Here is a 15402-nt window from a genome sequence, read left to right on the forward strand (position 1 = left end):
GCCTGAAGCAATCCTCCTGCCTGGGCCTCCCAAAGTGCTAGGGTTGTAGGACATGAGCCACCATGCCCAACCTGTACCCAGAGTGACTGTCTCTAGATTGAAATCCAATACATTGCCTGTAGCTGAAGTCCCAGGAGAGCAGGAAGGGAGAAAGGATATCTGATGGTGACAATGTGGCTCCCCTATCATGATGCTGGTTATGGTTGTGCCCCTCCCCACCCCCCAGCCATCCCCCTACCCCTAAGTACCCCAAACTTTTGGGCTCAAGCAGGGAACTCTCTTTTTTTTCTCTTACATATACCAAACATGTTGTGAGGTTGATACTATTAAGCATCTCCATAGCTAAGAGCTCATTCTTCTCTCTGTTTGCTAAAATGGGGGCATAGGAGCCTTCTCACAGGGGCAATTGCCAGGTTTTCTATAACTTGCCCAAGTGTTCCTCCAGGTTCTGTTTTTTCCCAAAGATAAAAAGAAATTTGCTGTCCATCTAAGCACTGCCACAAGGAACTCTCAGCGAGCGTGGTTGGTGTTCCCAAGGGCCTGAGCTTTCGTCACCAAGTCCTTGCTCACTTTCTTTGTTATAATATTTTGTCCAGGACATATTTCAAGTCAAGCTGGCTCTTTCTAGCTACCAAACTCCTAACTACAGGGGAAGGGGTACAGGAAAGAACGAATTGTAAAAATTTATAAGTAGAACTTTCTCTGCTTTCTCTGAAACTATCTGACTGCTCTCAATCCATATTGGTATGGTTGACTTACATTTAAAGGAGGATAAAATTGCCCTCTCTTCCCAGTTTTTGGACGGTCTGCCATCTTGACTTTGTATTATGCCATAGCTATTAAATCTTAAATCTAGCCCAAATATTCTAATGGGACCAACAGTTTAATTATCTCCCATAATATCGAGCCCCCATCTCTTACAGCTATCAAATGGAAGGCAAAACTGTCCAATTCTTCTGAAACCTCTCTGCTCAGCATCACTGAGCCATTCAGCAGGACAGTGGGACAGACAGAGGGTCTAGAAGGGAGTATTCCATGTGCCCTCAGTGACTTAATCACACCAAATAACAACAGCCATTAAGTAGGTATCAAGTGTTCACATGCATTCTAATCTTTTTGTTTTATTTTGTTTGAGATGGAGTTTCACTCTTGTTGCCCAGGCTGGAGAGCAGTGGCGCAATCTCAGCTCACTGCAACCTCCACCTCCTGGGTTCCAGTGATTCTCCTGCCTCAGCCTCCCAAATAGCAGGGACTACAGGCATGTGCCACCACGCCCGGCTAATTTTTGTATTTTTAGTAGAGACGAGGTTTCACCATCTTGGCTAGGCTGGTCTCAGACTCCTCACCTCAGGTGATCTGCCTGCCTCAGCCTCCCAAAGTACTGGGATTATAGGCATGAGCCACCGTGCCTGGTCCCATGCATGATAATCTTTAATTGAAACAGCAGCCCTATTAAGTTGGTACTTATCTTAATCTTTTTCAGTGAGGAACTGAACTGATTGTGTTCTAATATTATTGACGAGGAACTGAAGCTTAGAAAGAGAACTTACAACTTTAACATTTCTACAGTAACACAGCTAGTCAGTGGTGGAACTTGAATTCAAACTCAGGGCTGCTGAGTTCAAAACCCAGATTATAAATCACCATGATGTAGTCTAGTGAGCTCCTAGACTTACCGATTCCCTCAGCCTCCTCTATCTTGCCACTGCCAACTGAAACACAGATTATGGACTAGAAATACTGGCTTTTTTTTTTAAGGAAAGAAAACCCCAAGAAGCCAACACACACACACACGTACACACACACACACACACGTACACACACACACACACACACGGGTCCTTCTGACTGATGCCAAACACAGAGCTCTGGGATGCCTTATTGTTGAAACAATGCCATAAAATAGGAGAAAAGTGATAAAACTTAGAAGCCACTCTAAAAATGACTATTCAGTAAGCCAAATAGGGAATCCTGTTTTATTTTAGCTTTATAGTATACACATATATACACACACGTTTTATAATATATACATATATACACACAAGCCATCCAAAATATGTCCTTCTCACTGCTTCAGTGTTAAAATGTGTAGGATGAACAAAATTAGTCCCAGGAAGAGGACATCACTGTAGAGATCACTGCCAAAGAATGTGAGAGAGGTGGGGAATTAAGAGTTGTACCTGACCTCCAAAAGTGGGAAAGACAGGGTCTGGAGAGGAAGAGGGAAACAACTGAGATGGAATATTGCCCATCCACGGAAGTCCAGAGGCAGAAATGGCCAGGACACATTTGGGGCAGCCTCAAGAGATCAAGCAGATAAAATACACAGACAAGTAGTGAACGCTGAGGTTGAAGAAGTGGGTGGGGAAGTGTTACAAAGGGCTTTGAATGCCAGGATGAGGGTGGCAGAGCCCATGTAAATTCTGAAATAAGAGAGTGTTATGAGGAGAATGGAGAGTGGGAGAGACCAGTTAACGAGGAGACACCTGCAGAAATGTAGAGGCGGGTGATAAACACCTGGATGGGCATAGGGGCTTCCAAGAGACAAAGGAAAGACTTAATAACTTTGCAGGACTAAGTGATAGATCAGATATAAGGGGTAGAGAAAAGAGTCTCAAATGACTATGGTTTCTCCAAAAATGTTTTGAGATTGGGAGGGACAGGTAGTTCATCTGGGCTGAGCTATAGTGGAGGGAGCCAGGAGGGAGGAAGAGGAAGAGGCCTGGTGCAGGATGAGGGAAAGAGAATCTGCAAGACTGGGCCCTGACACTACCTAGTTTTGTGCTCAGATTCCATTACTTGCCATAGTCTCTGCTTTCTCATTTCTAAAATTAGGAATTTCACCCAGGAAAGGTGTTGAGCCCCCAATATATGCCACCTGCTGTATGCATTTTTTTTTTTTTTTTTTTGTCTTATATTTCCTCTGCAGGCTGGTGGTTGCCCTAGTCAGGGTAGTGTGAGTCTCTATGGGACCAGTCTTCTGATCAAGGAACCCAAGCACGTGTTTCCTTTAGAAAAGCCTAGCTTTTGCTTCCTTCTAGTGGCTACTTAGTGCCACTAGACCTCTGCCTTTGCTCTTTTTGTCCCTGGAGAGCTGGTCTGAATTGAAAATTAAGAAGTTAAGGCTGGGCGCGGTGGCTCACACCTGTAATCCCAGCACTTTGGGAGGCCAAGGCGGGAGGATCATGAGGTCAGGAGATCGAGACCACCCTGGCTAACACGGTGAAACCCCGTGTCTGCTAAAAATACAAAAAATTAGCTGGACCTGGTGGTGGGCACCTGTAGTCCCAGGTACTCGGGAGGCTGAGGCACAAGAATGGCGTGAACCCGGGAGGCAGAGCTTGCAGTGAGCAGAGATCGCACCACTGCACTCCAGCCTGGGTGACAGAGCAAGACTCTGTCTCAAAAAAAAAAAAACCCAAAGAAGATGGAGCTGGATCATAAATCATGCACATGCACATGGTCAAGGGAACAGTACAGGGTGTTGTCTAGAGGGCATGTAGTGATAGTTGGTATCCAGAGAGGATGGTGAGAGGAGGAGATAAAGGAGGCATGATGTCATGAACCAGAGGTGAAGCATGGGATAGCAGTCAGTCCCAAAGCAAAACCAACCAACCAACAATAGCTGATGGGAGCAGAAAATCACATTAGGACTCACCCGGTAAGTGGGTTAACCTGAGCAAATGGAAAGTATGGGGTCATAGATAAAGGCCTACCTTACACTGAAGAAGATAAGGTCAGGGAGAAGGGGAAACCCTAATAGTAATTTGCCAAGGGCAAAAACTTGACATGAAGATGCTTTAAGATGCTGGGAACCCTTTCTGTTGCTGCTGCCACTTCTACTCATTGCTGGGCACATGTGTTGGATCTGGGGTGGTGCCAGCACAGCTGGAGATGGCCTCATGCTGGTGGAGCTTAGCAGCTGACCCAGAAGAATAAATGCATGGATGAGGAGGCTGGACTCACTAGGCTTGGAGTCCTGCCTTTGCAGTTAGTTATTAGGATGCAATCTTTAGCTAGTCATTTCACCTCTCTGAGCCTCAATTTCCTCATCTATAAAATCAGATGATAATGCCAACCTTATGAGATCTATGAGGGTCAGATGATGTCTATGAAAGAGTTTATAAACTATAAAGGGCCATACAGCTGTTAATTATTATCTTAGTCTGCCTGAAGATGAAAAATTAACAAGATGTCTGCTGACATTTCTTCTGGCCTGAGAGACAATGACCAGGAATATGTGCTTTCTGAATCAAAGCATTTAGAATGTACTCTTTCTTCTGAACATCAATCTGTAAGGCACTCTGCTCCCAGCCAGACCCCTTACAGAGGCAGGTTGTTCCCCTCTCAGGTGCTCCGCCTGTGCCCTCTTCCCATCTCCAGTCCTGGAAGACAGGCTGCTTGTCCCCAGATTACCTAACAATAATTAGAGCAATCAGAGTTTCCTGGTCAACCAGAGGAGAGCTTGGCCTCTTTCCAGGAATTACTTTGCCAGGTTTCTATGTGTGACTGGATAGCTTAACCTCCACCCTACCACCACAGTGTAAATAAATGTGTGTTATCTACCCTGATTTGGCAACCAGTTCCAAGAATTCTCTTCCCCAGTCTGATTCTAGTCTGTTGTTTCTCTAGGATGCCCAGTATAGGAAGAGCAGAAGGTCACATCCATGGCCCTACAAAGGGAAATTAGCCTAAATTTAGGGTACTAAATCTTTGAACCCTGGGTTTGGGAATAGTTTACTTTTTTTTTTTCTTTCTAGTCTGCCAGATTATTTCCATATATGTCATTATGACTTTGAAAATTGATTTCTCTTTGTTTGTTTGTTTTTTGAGATGGAGTCTCATTCTTGTCACCCAGGCTGGAGTGCAATGCTGCAATCTCTGCTCACTGCAACCTCCGCCTCCCAGGTTCAAGTGATTATCCTGCCTCAGCCTCCTGAGTAGCTGGGATTACAGGCGCGTGCCACCACGCCTGGCTAATTTTTGTATTTTTGGTAGAGACAGGGTTTCACCATGTTGACCAGGCTGGTCTTGAACTTCTGACCTCAGGTGATCTGACATGCTAGGATTACAGGCATGAACCACTGCACCCAGCCCTGGAAATGGATTTCTACTCCCTCGACACAAGATATCAGTGCAAGAAAACACATATCGAGTGCATGCCAAGTTATGATTACTGGATAAACAATAGATAACATTTATTAAGCATGTAATGCACGTCAGGGTTTACCTGTGTTACTGTAATCCTTCCAACAACTCTATATGGCAGGAATTAATATGATTCCTACTTTACAGATAAGGAAAATGAGCCAAAGAAAGACTAATTAACTTGCTCCAGATAATACAGTTAGTAGCGATGGAGACAGATTCATACCTAAACAGCCTAGCTCCAGACCCAGTAATCCATAGAAAGGGAAATGGTTACCCACATCTGAATAATTGAGGTTTGATGACATTTTGCACTTCCGTGAAAATCGTCTCTGGTCTTTGGCCTGGTTTCCTCTGAAGTTCAATTTTCCAGTGTTGCACAGTCCACACAGTAGACAATTTGCAGGAATGCCTGGGGCTTTCAGAGAAGCCCATAACTTCTTATCTCTCTCTAACCATGAGTTGCTCTTTTTTATGTCAGGTTTCACGCAGCCACCTCTCCTCCCTCTTCTGCAGGTAGCCTTGGGATTTTCAGAATCATGTCTATGAGCTCTTTTCTCCTTCCCAAGCTATAGGGTGTGTTGCAGGAAATGCCTTCCTGCGCAAGCACAATCAAAACAGCAATATAGACAGCCTCAGTTAGGCAAAAGGAGCCAGGAGATGCTTCCCTGTAGACAGGACAGTTGAACAGTTACCTCCAGGCTGAGGGGCAGTTTTGCAGAGGCAAAGTTCATTGCCAGGGGGTTAATCCTCCTAGCCGCATCTCTATTGACAGCTTGTGTGGGTTCCCCAGGGGCAATGAGGTGACGATAGAAGGGAGGATAAATACCAGTTGCTACTACTGCCTCTTCTTTCCCTGAGGAGAGGATGGCTCTGCCCTTCTCACCCAAACTTGAGTCAGTGTCTAGTCCAGATGTTCTCTGAAGCCTAGACAGGGAGTACAGAGATAAAGAACAGGCAGAGGCCAGGCACCGTGGCTCACGCCTGTAATTCCAGCCCTTTGGGAGGCCAAGGCGGGAGGATCACTTCAGCCCAGGAGTTCGAGACCAGCCTGGGTAACCTGCACCAGCACCAATGCCTCCTGGGTAACATAGCGAAACCCCATCTCTACTAAAAATACTAAAATTAGCCAGGTTTGGTAGCACGCGCCTGTAATTCCAGCTACTTGGGAGGCAGAGGCAAGAGAACCACTTGACTTGGGAGGTGGAGGTTTGAGAAGCCCCTGTGAATTAAGTTGGGGTTTTTAGTAGGCTACATGCTCAACTTGACCAAAGGCCCTCAGATTACATTCTCCTTTTTCAGTGTTGTTGTTCCATTTTCTGGAAAATTTCCTTGACATTATCTTGCAACTCATCTATGAAATGTTTCAGTTTGGCCATAGTATTTTTAACTTCTGAGAGCTCTTTCTCATTCTACAACTTTTTCCCTTTATGTAACAGCTTGTTCTTTTTTCATGGATACAATATCCTCTCTTATCTTTCTGAGGATTTTGTCATGTTACTGATGTTCTATTGTCCTGCTTGCATTTTGTTTCCTCCAAGTTCCTGGTCCTTTTTCTGTTTATTTATTTTGGTCTCTGTTAGGGGGGTTTTTCTGAAAAGTCTGGTAATCTATAGCTGAATATTCACATTTATGACTGAGGCACAAAGGCTGACTCGATATTCTGTGTAAAGAAAGGAACTTGTTGACTTAAAGTTCTCACTGTGAAGTGATCTGGCAGGGCACTGGAGGTTTTGGGAGCAGAGAGGGATCTCTAAAGGCCAGTACTTGAGTATCTGTACATCTTTTGGTTTCTCCCATGAATGGTTCTAAAATCTCCCTAACATGTTATATGTGGCTGCTAGCATTCTGGGATCCAAGAGGGACAAGGATACTAGCCATCTCTCCATTCTGCATTTAAGCCTTCACTGCATTTCATTTTTCAGGAAAGTGCACATAGGATAGAAGAGGGATCTAGGGGTCCCATATTCCTGTTTTGGCCCCACCTGTAGTTCCACCCTCAGTGCCTTCTGGTGCTTCCACTCCCTGGACCTGTCTGAGAGTTGGGCAGAGATAACTGGCAGGAACTTGAATCTCGTCTTCTCATTCTACCAAGTCAGTATCATTCTTGCATCTGCTTTCTGCCGTTAAAGAAAAAAAAAGTTCTCGGCCGGGCAGGAGAATGGTGTGAACCTGGGAGGCGGAGCTTGCAGTGAGCTGAGATCACGCCACTGCACTCCAGCTTGGGCGACAGAGCGAGACTCCGTCTCAAAAATAAATAAATAAGTAAATAAATAAATAAGTTATCTTGTTCACTACCTCCCATTCTCTTTGTTCTTGTGGATTTATGTCTCCCCTCACTAACACCTTATGTTGTTTTTGTCAGGTTTAGGAATTCATGGAGATATAGCCACATGATTAAAGGGCAAGATAAATTTGGTTGAAAGGGGCTCAGAAAAAAAATTAACAGTTATCTGCAAGACACTAATAGGAATAGGTGGGCAGCCAATGGGAGAGAACTCTCAGACAATGTAACTAGGCATCTCAGTTATATATCAGGCAGTAATTCATGGAATTTATTCACTCGCGCATTCAACAGATATTTATCACCTGCTGTATGCCAGGCATTGCTCTAAACTCGAGAGATATGACCATGAGCAAGACAAAATGCTCTGCTCTTCTGGATCTTACATCGGATAAGAGTAACACATAATTTAAGTAAACAAGGCAACACATTAATGGTAAGTGCTCAAGAAAATTCAATCGCACTGTGTCGGAGAGTCAATAGAGAAACTACTCTATTTATCAATTATTAAAACTGGAAGTGGCCCTGGAGTACAATTTCCTCATCTTAAATGTGAGGAAATTTAGGTATGAAGAAGGGAAGGGGCTTGCTGAGTGTCATACATGGATAAAACCTGCACCAGCACCAAGGCCTCCTGATTCCCACTCCTGCATTCTTCCCACTATTAATTACTATGCAGTTCACAAGACCTACAAGACCAGGAGACCACGGTGCTCATTTACGCACCATGGGAAACAGCTAAACCAAATAGCTCCTTCAGTTGCAGTCAGTAGAAGCCACAGTTCCAGCGAGCAAAAATAAAGTAAATTGTAAGCTTTAGCCTCTTAATTGGACCTGGCAGCTCCATGGACTTCCATTATACAAATTGATGTAATCCCAGAGCTCCACGACAATGTTCCTAAATGCCCAGACAATGCTTTACACATTTGCTAAAAAAATTATAATCAATTCAAGATAAAAGCACAGCACTAAGCTCTTTTAAAGGAACCTAGTTTGTGGAGAGCCCTTCAGAGTTTTATAGCAGGGCGGGGACAGAGGTTTAGTAGAGGAAGGATTTGAAGCAGCTATGCTAAAGCATCATCAGCAATTTGGGGCTTTCCTGAAGCTTCTATAGTGGCCCTAGAGCAAAACTGGAAACTGCCCATCACTGTCCCATTTTTCCCCTCAAACCGTTATGCCTCCTTGAAATATTTGCATTTTTCCCATTACCTTTGTTGATTTGTTTTAGAGGTTGTTATTGTTGATGTTATCATTACTTTCATTATAAAACAGCACTTATGTGAGAAACACTGGGCAATACTGGAGATTAGAAAGCCGGAGGGAAAATTACCCAGAGTGCACCACCTAACAATACCAGTGTTAACATTTCCACCAGTTTTCTTTCTGTTTGTTTCCTATGAATAGGGTTGCTAAGTTGTTGATGATGTTCACACAGTTATATATACAACTGTACATCTTGTCCTTTAAATTTTTTTTTACTTTATATAAGTAGTCTTTAAGCTATTACAAAGTTTTATAAATAATGGCTGCACAATTACTTAGTGAGTAATTCCCTTCCTTTTAGGTTTTTAATTCCCTTCCTGTTAGGTTTTTAAAATAATTTCAACTTCTATGTTAGATTCAAGGGTTACACATGCAGTTTTGTCACCTAGGTATATTGTGTGATGCTGAGGTTTTGGGTACAAATGATCCCGTCACCCAGATAGTGAGCATAGTACCAAATAGGTAACTTTTTAACCCTCACCCACTTCCCACTGGTTAGATTTTTATATTTTAGTATTGGAGGGGGGTGATGTTATTGTAAAATTTTCCTCATTTGAAAAAATGCTATTATGAGCATTTTCATGCTTAAAGTAACTCATGTGGTGCATCTCATCTTTTTGCATTTGGAAAGGAATCATTATACTCTGCTTTGAGGTGTTTCATGGTAAGGGACATTACCTAATTAGATGAAATCACTTTCTGATGAAGAAATGCCAGGCATTAGCAACAGGTGCAGGGAGTGTTAGGGGGAGGAGAGAAAGACAGTTTTTGCACAGGAGTTGGCAGGACCTCACGGTGCCCTTGAAACCGTGCCAAGTAGATATGCTACAGCTTTATATTTTTTGCCAGCCAGCTCTGGCTGCCTGTGAGGCTGTTCATATGTAGATGTTAATTTATGTGAACTTGGTGCCTCGGGCTGGCTAAGAGTTGTGGAGGAATCAGATGATCAGATGGAAGAAGTTGGCGGGCGGGCGGGCAGCCAGGGGAGGAGGAGGAAGTCAGACTTATCTGATGGGCGCTCTTGGGCACAGCTCCCCCTCTGTCAAGAGTATCAGATCCAAGTGCTCTGCAAAGCAGTGTCAGAAGTCAGTATTCACAGTTACCAGAAGGCTCATTTGGCAAGATTGAGGGCAGGTATCAGACTCTGGGGTAAGGGGGTTTCTTCACAGGGAAGCTTCCTGGAAAGCAATGTGGAATGAAGAGGCAAGAGTGAATCCTCATGTTGCATAAGGGAATCCTCGGTCCCACCATTCCTTTGTTTTTATTATAACAGGAAAAGTATGTGCTGATCTGAGGGAGGTCTGAGTCACCTTCCCTAGTGAGCCTCAGGGTCAGTTCTTCTAGTTAGGGCAAAACTCCATGAAGATGACTTTAAGAAAAAAAAAAGATTCATTTACATAATAATGTATGTGCATGTATACAGTTGATACAGTCTGTTACCAAACAACATGCCATCAAAATTGATGTTTAAAATTTCTTCTGGGCCGGGCGCGGTGGCTCAAGCCTGTAATCCCAGCACTTTGGGAGGCTGAGACGGGCGGATCACGAGGTCAGGAGATCGAGACCATCCTGGCTGACACGGTGAAACCCCGTCTCTACTAAAAAATACAAAAAATGAGCCGGGCGAGGTGGCGGGCGCCTGTAGTCCCAGCTACTCGGGAGGCTGAGGCAGGAGAATGGCGTGAACCCGGGAGGCGGAGCTTGCAGTGAGCTGAGATCCGGCCACTGCACTCCAGCCTGGGCGGCAGAGCCAGACTCTGTCTCAAAAAAAAAAAAAAAAAAAAAAAATTTCTTCTGTACTCCTTTCCTCCCAAATTTAAATAATAATTCACTAATACCTCCAGAACTTTTTTTTTTGAGATGGAGTCTCACAGTGACACCCAGGCTGGAGTGCAGTGGCATGATCTCGGCTCACTGCAACCTCTACTTCCAGGTTTGCGCGGTTCTCCTGCCTCGGCCTCCCAAGTAGCTGGGACTACAGGCATGCCTCACCGCACCCGGCTAATTTTTTGTAATTTTAGTAGAGACAGGCTTTCACCATGTTGGCCAGGTTGGTCTGGAACTCCTGACCTCAAGTGATCCACCCCACTTGGCCTCCCAAAATGCTGGGATTACAAGCTCGAGCCACTGTACCTGGCCCAGAACTTATTTTTTAGACAATCACTTAGCTCTCTCTGCTTAAGGCACTATCCTAGGTGCTTTAATATTATCTCATTTAATCTTCACAACAAGCTATGAAGTAGGTACTGTCATTATCCCCATTTGACAGATGAAGAAATTGAGACAAAGAGGTGAAATAACTTGCTCCTGGTCACACAGCTGGTGAGAAGCTGCAGAGCCCATGCCCTAAATGAGGCTCTGCTACCTTGGAGAATGGAGCAGAGACACAGAGGTGCACAAATGGAAGCTCTGAAATGACAACAGGAGAATTCTTCAGGGGTCCTGTCCTCACTCTCTGGATGCCATTGGGAAACCATCAGGGAATAATAACTGTGTCTTTTCTATAACGTGGGGAAGCTCACAGGGACAATCTAGCTCACACAGTTTATACAAGAAGGAGGTTCAGTTAATCTCCAAATATTAATCATGTAAAAATAGACATAAATGAAAGTGATCATTTCTGGTGAATGCGAGTGAGAACTTTGAAAATGCAGATGGAGTTACAAAGAGTGGTTACGAAATGTCCCCTGTGTATGTAGCAGTTCATGCTGGAAAGAAGCCAACACAGCTATCACTGCGGAGCCGAAGGAAAGTGAGGACAGGAGGAGCTCCTTCTGCCCCTCTGGGAAGCACTGCGAAGGGCGGGGAGGCCACGTCCACCCAGGGATTGGTCAGCAGGGGCACAGGCCCCACTGGAAATGGCAAGGACCCAGAAAGGAGAGAGACTGGGAAAGTAAGGACAGGGAGTTGGATGGTGACTCAGCAGCAGGCACTTGGGAGGGAAGCCAGGCAGACAATTAGCATCAAGAAGGCTTAGCAGGCCTTAGGCAGCGTTCTAGGGAACTAGGCAGAGAAAATATCTGAGAGCTCCCGGGAAGGGGGCCAAGACTCAGGCATGAAAGGCCAGATAGGGACTTGCTGCTGGAGTGGGAGAATACAGTGAGGGGAATAAGATGAGAGAAGATTCTAGAAGCAGGGGTACAAGATCAGAGAAGAATCAAAAACCTAACCAGAATGCATGCTGAGATTCTGTGCTGCCTACTCAGCTCCCAGCATCTTCTGAGCAGGAATAACGTTGGTCTTAGAATCTCACCCTACAGCTTCCCTGGAGGAGAGGATGAGAAGGGACTGTTGCAGGAGCAGCTCTGCCTGACCCCTCAAACCATTTCCCCAGCACCCTCCCTTGTTGGCCATTCTTTGGAATTCACTTCTTGCCGGCGTAGGGACCTGGTATAGTAAATCTTTTTGATCAAGCCATTGAGGTGAAGTGAACCAGGATATTCATCCTGTATTTGAACCATAATGGCTTTTGGGCTGCATGTAAAGCTTGAGCCCGGTTATCTATAACGTGTGAGCATGGAAGAAATTGCCCATTGATCTTGTTTCCGCTTCTTCCTTTGTCTGGACTAGGCAGCCTACAGAAGGCAAATACCGCCATCTAGTGGCGTATCCAGGCTTCTCGCCAGGAACTGTATCTTGAATTGTAGAGAGAAGCTTGGCTTTTTACCCTCTTCTGTCCAGCCCATGGGTCTGATTGTAACCCGCCCCAGGGGGCAGTGGGTCTTGTATCTGGGTGCCATGCTGGGCCGTTTGCGACTAGAGTTTCAGGCCCCTTCTGCTCTAACAGTCTGCAAAAGGACTACACTCATCCCTGGACTCAACCATGTTGCCCTAAAAGAATGAAGCCTCATTCTTTTTGTAGTCCTCGTAGCCTCAATTTTAGGCTGATGGCTCCAGTAAGAGGTGGGGATGGGAGGTGTTGCAGGGGTTAGAAGGAAGGAAGGTTGTCTCTTCCATTATCCCCTATCATCTAGTGAGAATCTACTGGGAGGGGTGAGTTAGAATAGATGCCCATACAATAGGAGTCTGAGGGTCGTAGTCAGGGCAGGGACAGAGCATAGGGTAAAACCCTTGGAAGGAGTAAAGGGGCATACAGGGAAGGGGTTTAATGGCACAATTAGCTGAAGCTTGGCAAAGGAATAATGAGCTCTAACGAAGCAAGAGGAATTAGAATCAAAGCCCTGGTTCTGGGCAGGCTTCAGACTGTGGCTATAGCTAGAAAGCCTGAGTGATTGAATATAGCACTGTGCTAATTACATTTTTTTCTTGTTTTCTTTCCTGTTCTCAACTCTCCTTTTCATCTTCTGCCGTCTCTCCGCCCTAAACACCATTTTTCCCCTTTTTCCCCCTTCTCTTCCTCCTTACCTCTGGTCTCACACATTCTTTGTCCCCTCTCACCAACCCTCTCGTATTTCTCCCCCTTCCTCCTCCTGCCCTCCTGTTCTACTCCCTCCACCACCACCCACCAAAGCTCTCTGGCGGATGTGAGCTGACAGTAGTCCTCCAGGACTTCAGTGCGGGCCACAGCAGCGAGCTGACCATCCAGGTGGGGCAGACGGTGGAGCTGCTGGAGCGGCCCAGCGAGCGGCCTGGTTGGTGTCTGGTCCGCACCACAGAACGGAGCCCGCCCCTGGAGGGCCTGGTCCCCAGCAGCGCCCTGTGCATCTCACACTCCCGAAGCAGCGTGGAGATGGACTGCTTCTTCCCCTTGGTGAAAGGTAGGAGAACAGAGTGGGTGGGAGGCACAGACCAAGGAGGCCACGAGCACTGGCCTGACTCTAGCTGAAGACCACCATGGAAGCGACCTGTCTCGTGGACCCATTTTGACCCTGTGGGGTTTCTTTGGGACCTGATTGTGAAGTGAATGGGTTGGGAACTTGGAGAGGAAGAGCTACCAAGTAACTGTGTGTGACTTTGGGAAGGTCATTTAGCCTTCGTGAGTCAGTTTCATCTTAGAAATGAAGGTTGAATTAAGTAACATCTAAGATCTCTTCCGGTTTTCTCATCGTATCACACTACATTCGGAAAAGTCCTCTTCTACCTTTGGCCAAATATGGCTTAGACTCATCCTTTCTCCACTGACCCACTCCCCTCCACAGCAACTTCTGGCTCTCTGACCCCTCACCAAGTACTCTCATGCTGACCTGGAGACACCAGGCACACCCAGGGAGGAGCCACAGCTGAGTCAGATCTGATCCTGCCCTCAGCCCGGCCAGGGTTTGAGGTCCATGACTCCTTTATGTGCCTTCAACAGATAAAGTATTCTAGCCTTGGCTTTTATTGTATGTAAGCTCTGTGTTCCCTTCACATGCCTGTTTACTCACTTTTTCTCATGCCAGGAGACTAAACCCCTCATGACAGTGGTTCTTTAGGGGTGGTCTCTGGATTAGTAATATCAGCATGCCCTGGGAACCTGTTAGAAATGCAGGTGCCAGCCTGGGCAACATAGTGAGACCCTGTCTCTACAAAAATTTAAAAATGCAAGGTGGCACACGCCTCTAGTCCCAGCAACTTGGGAGGCTGAGGCAGGAGAATCACTTGAACCCAAGAGGCTGAGGTTGCAGTGAGGTTCCAGTGAGCCAAGATTGTGTCACTGTACTCCAGCCTGGGCAACAGAGTGAGACTGTCTCAAAAAAAAAAAAAAATTAAAAAAATTAAAAAAATTAGCTGGGCAAGGTGGTGTGCACTTAGTCCCAACTACTCGGGGCACGGTGAGGCAGGAGGATCAGTTAAGCCCAGGAGTTTGAGGCTGCAGTGAGCTATGATTGCACTGCTGCACTCCAACCTGGCTGACAGCAAGACCCCACCTCTAAAAATAAAAAATCAAAGTTAAAAGAAAAATCCAGGTACAGTGGCTCACACCTGTAATCCCAACCCTTTGGGAGGCTGGCTTGAGGCCAGGAGTTTGAGACCAGCCTGGGCAACATAGTGAGACCCCCATCTCTACAAAAATAAAAAAATTTAGCCAGGCATGGTGGCGCACGCCTGCAGTCCCAGCTACTCAGTTGGGGGCTGGGGTAGGAGGATCACTTGAGCCTGGGAGGACAAGACTGCAGTAAACCATGCTTGCACCACTGCACTCCAGCCTGGGTGACAGAGCAAGGTCCTGCCTCAAAAAAGTTTTTTTTTCATTTGATTTTAAAAAAGAAAGAAACACAAATGATCAGAACCCCCACTCCTCCAGAACTGGTAGGTCCCAACAGTCTGTGTTTTAACAAGCCCTCCAGGTGGCTCTGATGCACATTTGAGTTTGAGATCCACTGACTTGTGAAGTCCAAGTGGCAGAGGCCTTGCAGCCAAGCATTTTACACTAGGGAAGCCAAAGACAGGCTGTAGCTCCTGGCTTATTTTTGTAACTGGCCAGATCATCAGCAGCAGAGATGCCTTCTATGCAGACGTGTGCTAGATATTTCTAGGAGAGGAAGATGGGGATGAGGGTCAGCATGGAGACCTGCTGCAGGCTTCCTGATAATTGCTGTGAACTTAGAACATGTTTAAAACGCTCTGGTGTCTGGAGTGCCATCTGGTCTACCTCCAAAGCCTGACTTCCTTTCCTCCACTAGATGGCAGCAGCAGGCTGCATTGTTTGTGCTGCATCCAGCCTGCCAGGTTTTTCCCACCAGGAGAAAAATGTCAGCTAAAATCGCCGCCCTGATTCTCCTCGCGCCCTCCACTCCCAATTTAGTCATTGCCTGCTTTCCCCTCTG

At 45.9% G+C, this 15402-nt stretch overlaps 1 protein-coding gene across 4 annotated transcripts in view; it reads left to right on the forward strand.

The window, feature by feature from the left end:
- The window catches only part of KALRN (kalirin RhoGEF kinase), a 638197-nt gene that overhangs the window by 464468 nt on the left and 158327 nt on the right, over positions 1–15402 (forward strand). For all 4 annotated transcript variants that reach the window (XM_025374819.1, XM_025374820.1, XM_025374821.1 and 1 more), the window contains exon 34: positions 13167–13413. In XM_025374819.1, the coding sequence (XP_025230604.1) occupies positions 13167–13413 (247 nt within the window). The remainder of the gene's footprint in view (positions 1–13166; positions 13414–15402) is intronic.

This window comes from Theropithecus gelada, chromosome 2 (assembly GCF_003255815.1).
Source record: "Theropithecus gelada isolate Dixy chromosome 2, Tgel_1.0, whole genome shotgun sequence".
Classification (NCBI taxonomy): Eukaryota; Metazoa; Chordata; class Mammalia; order Primates; family Cercopithecidae; genus Theropithecus; species Theropithecus gelada.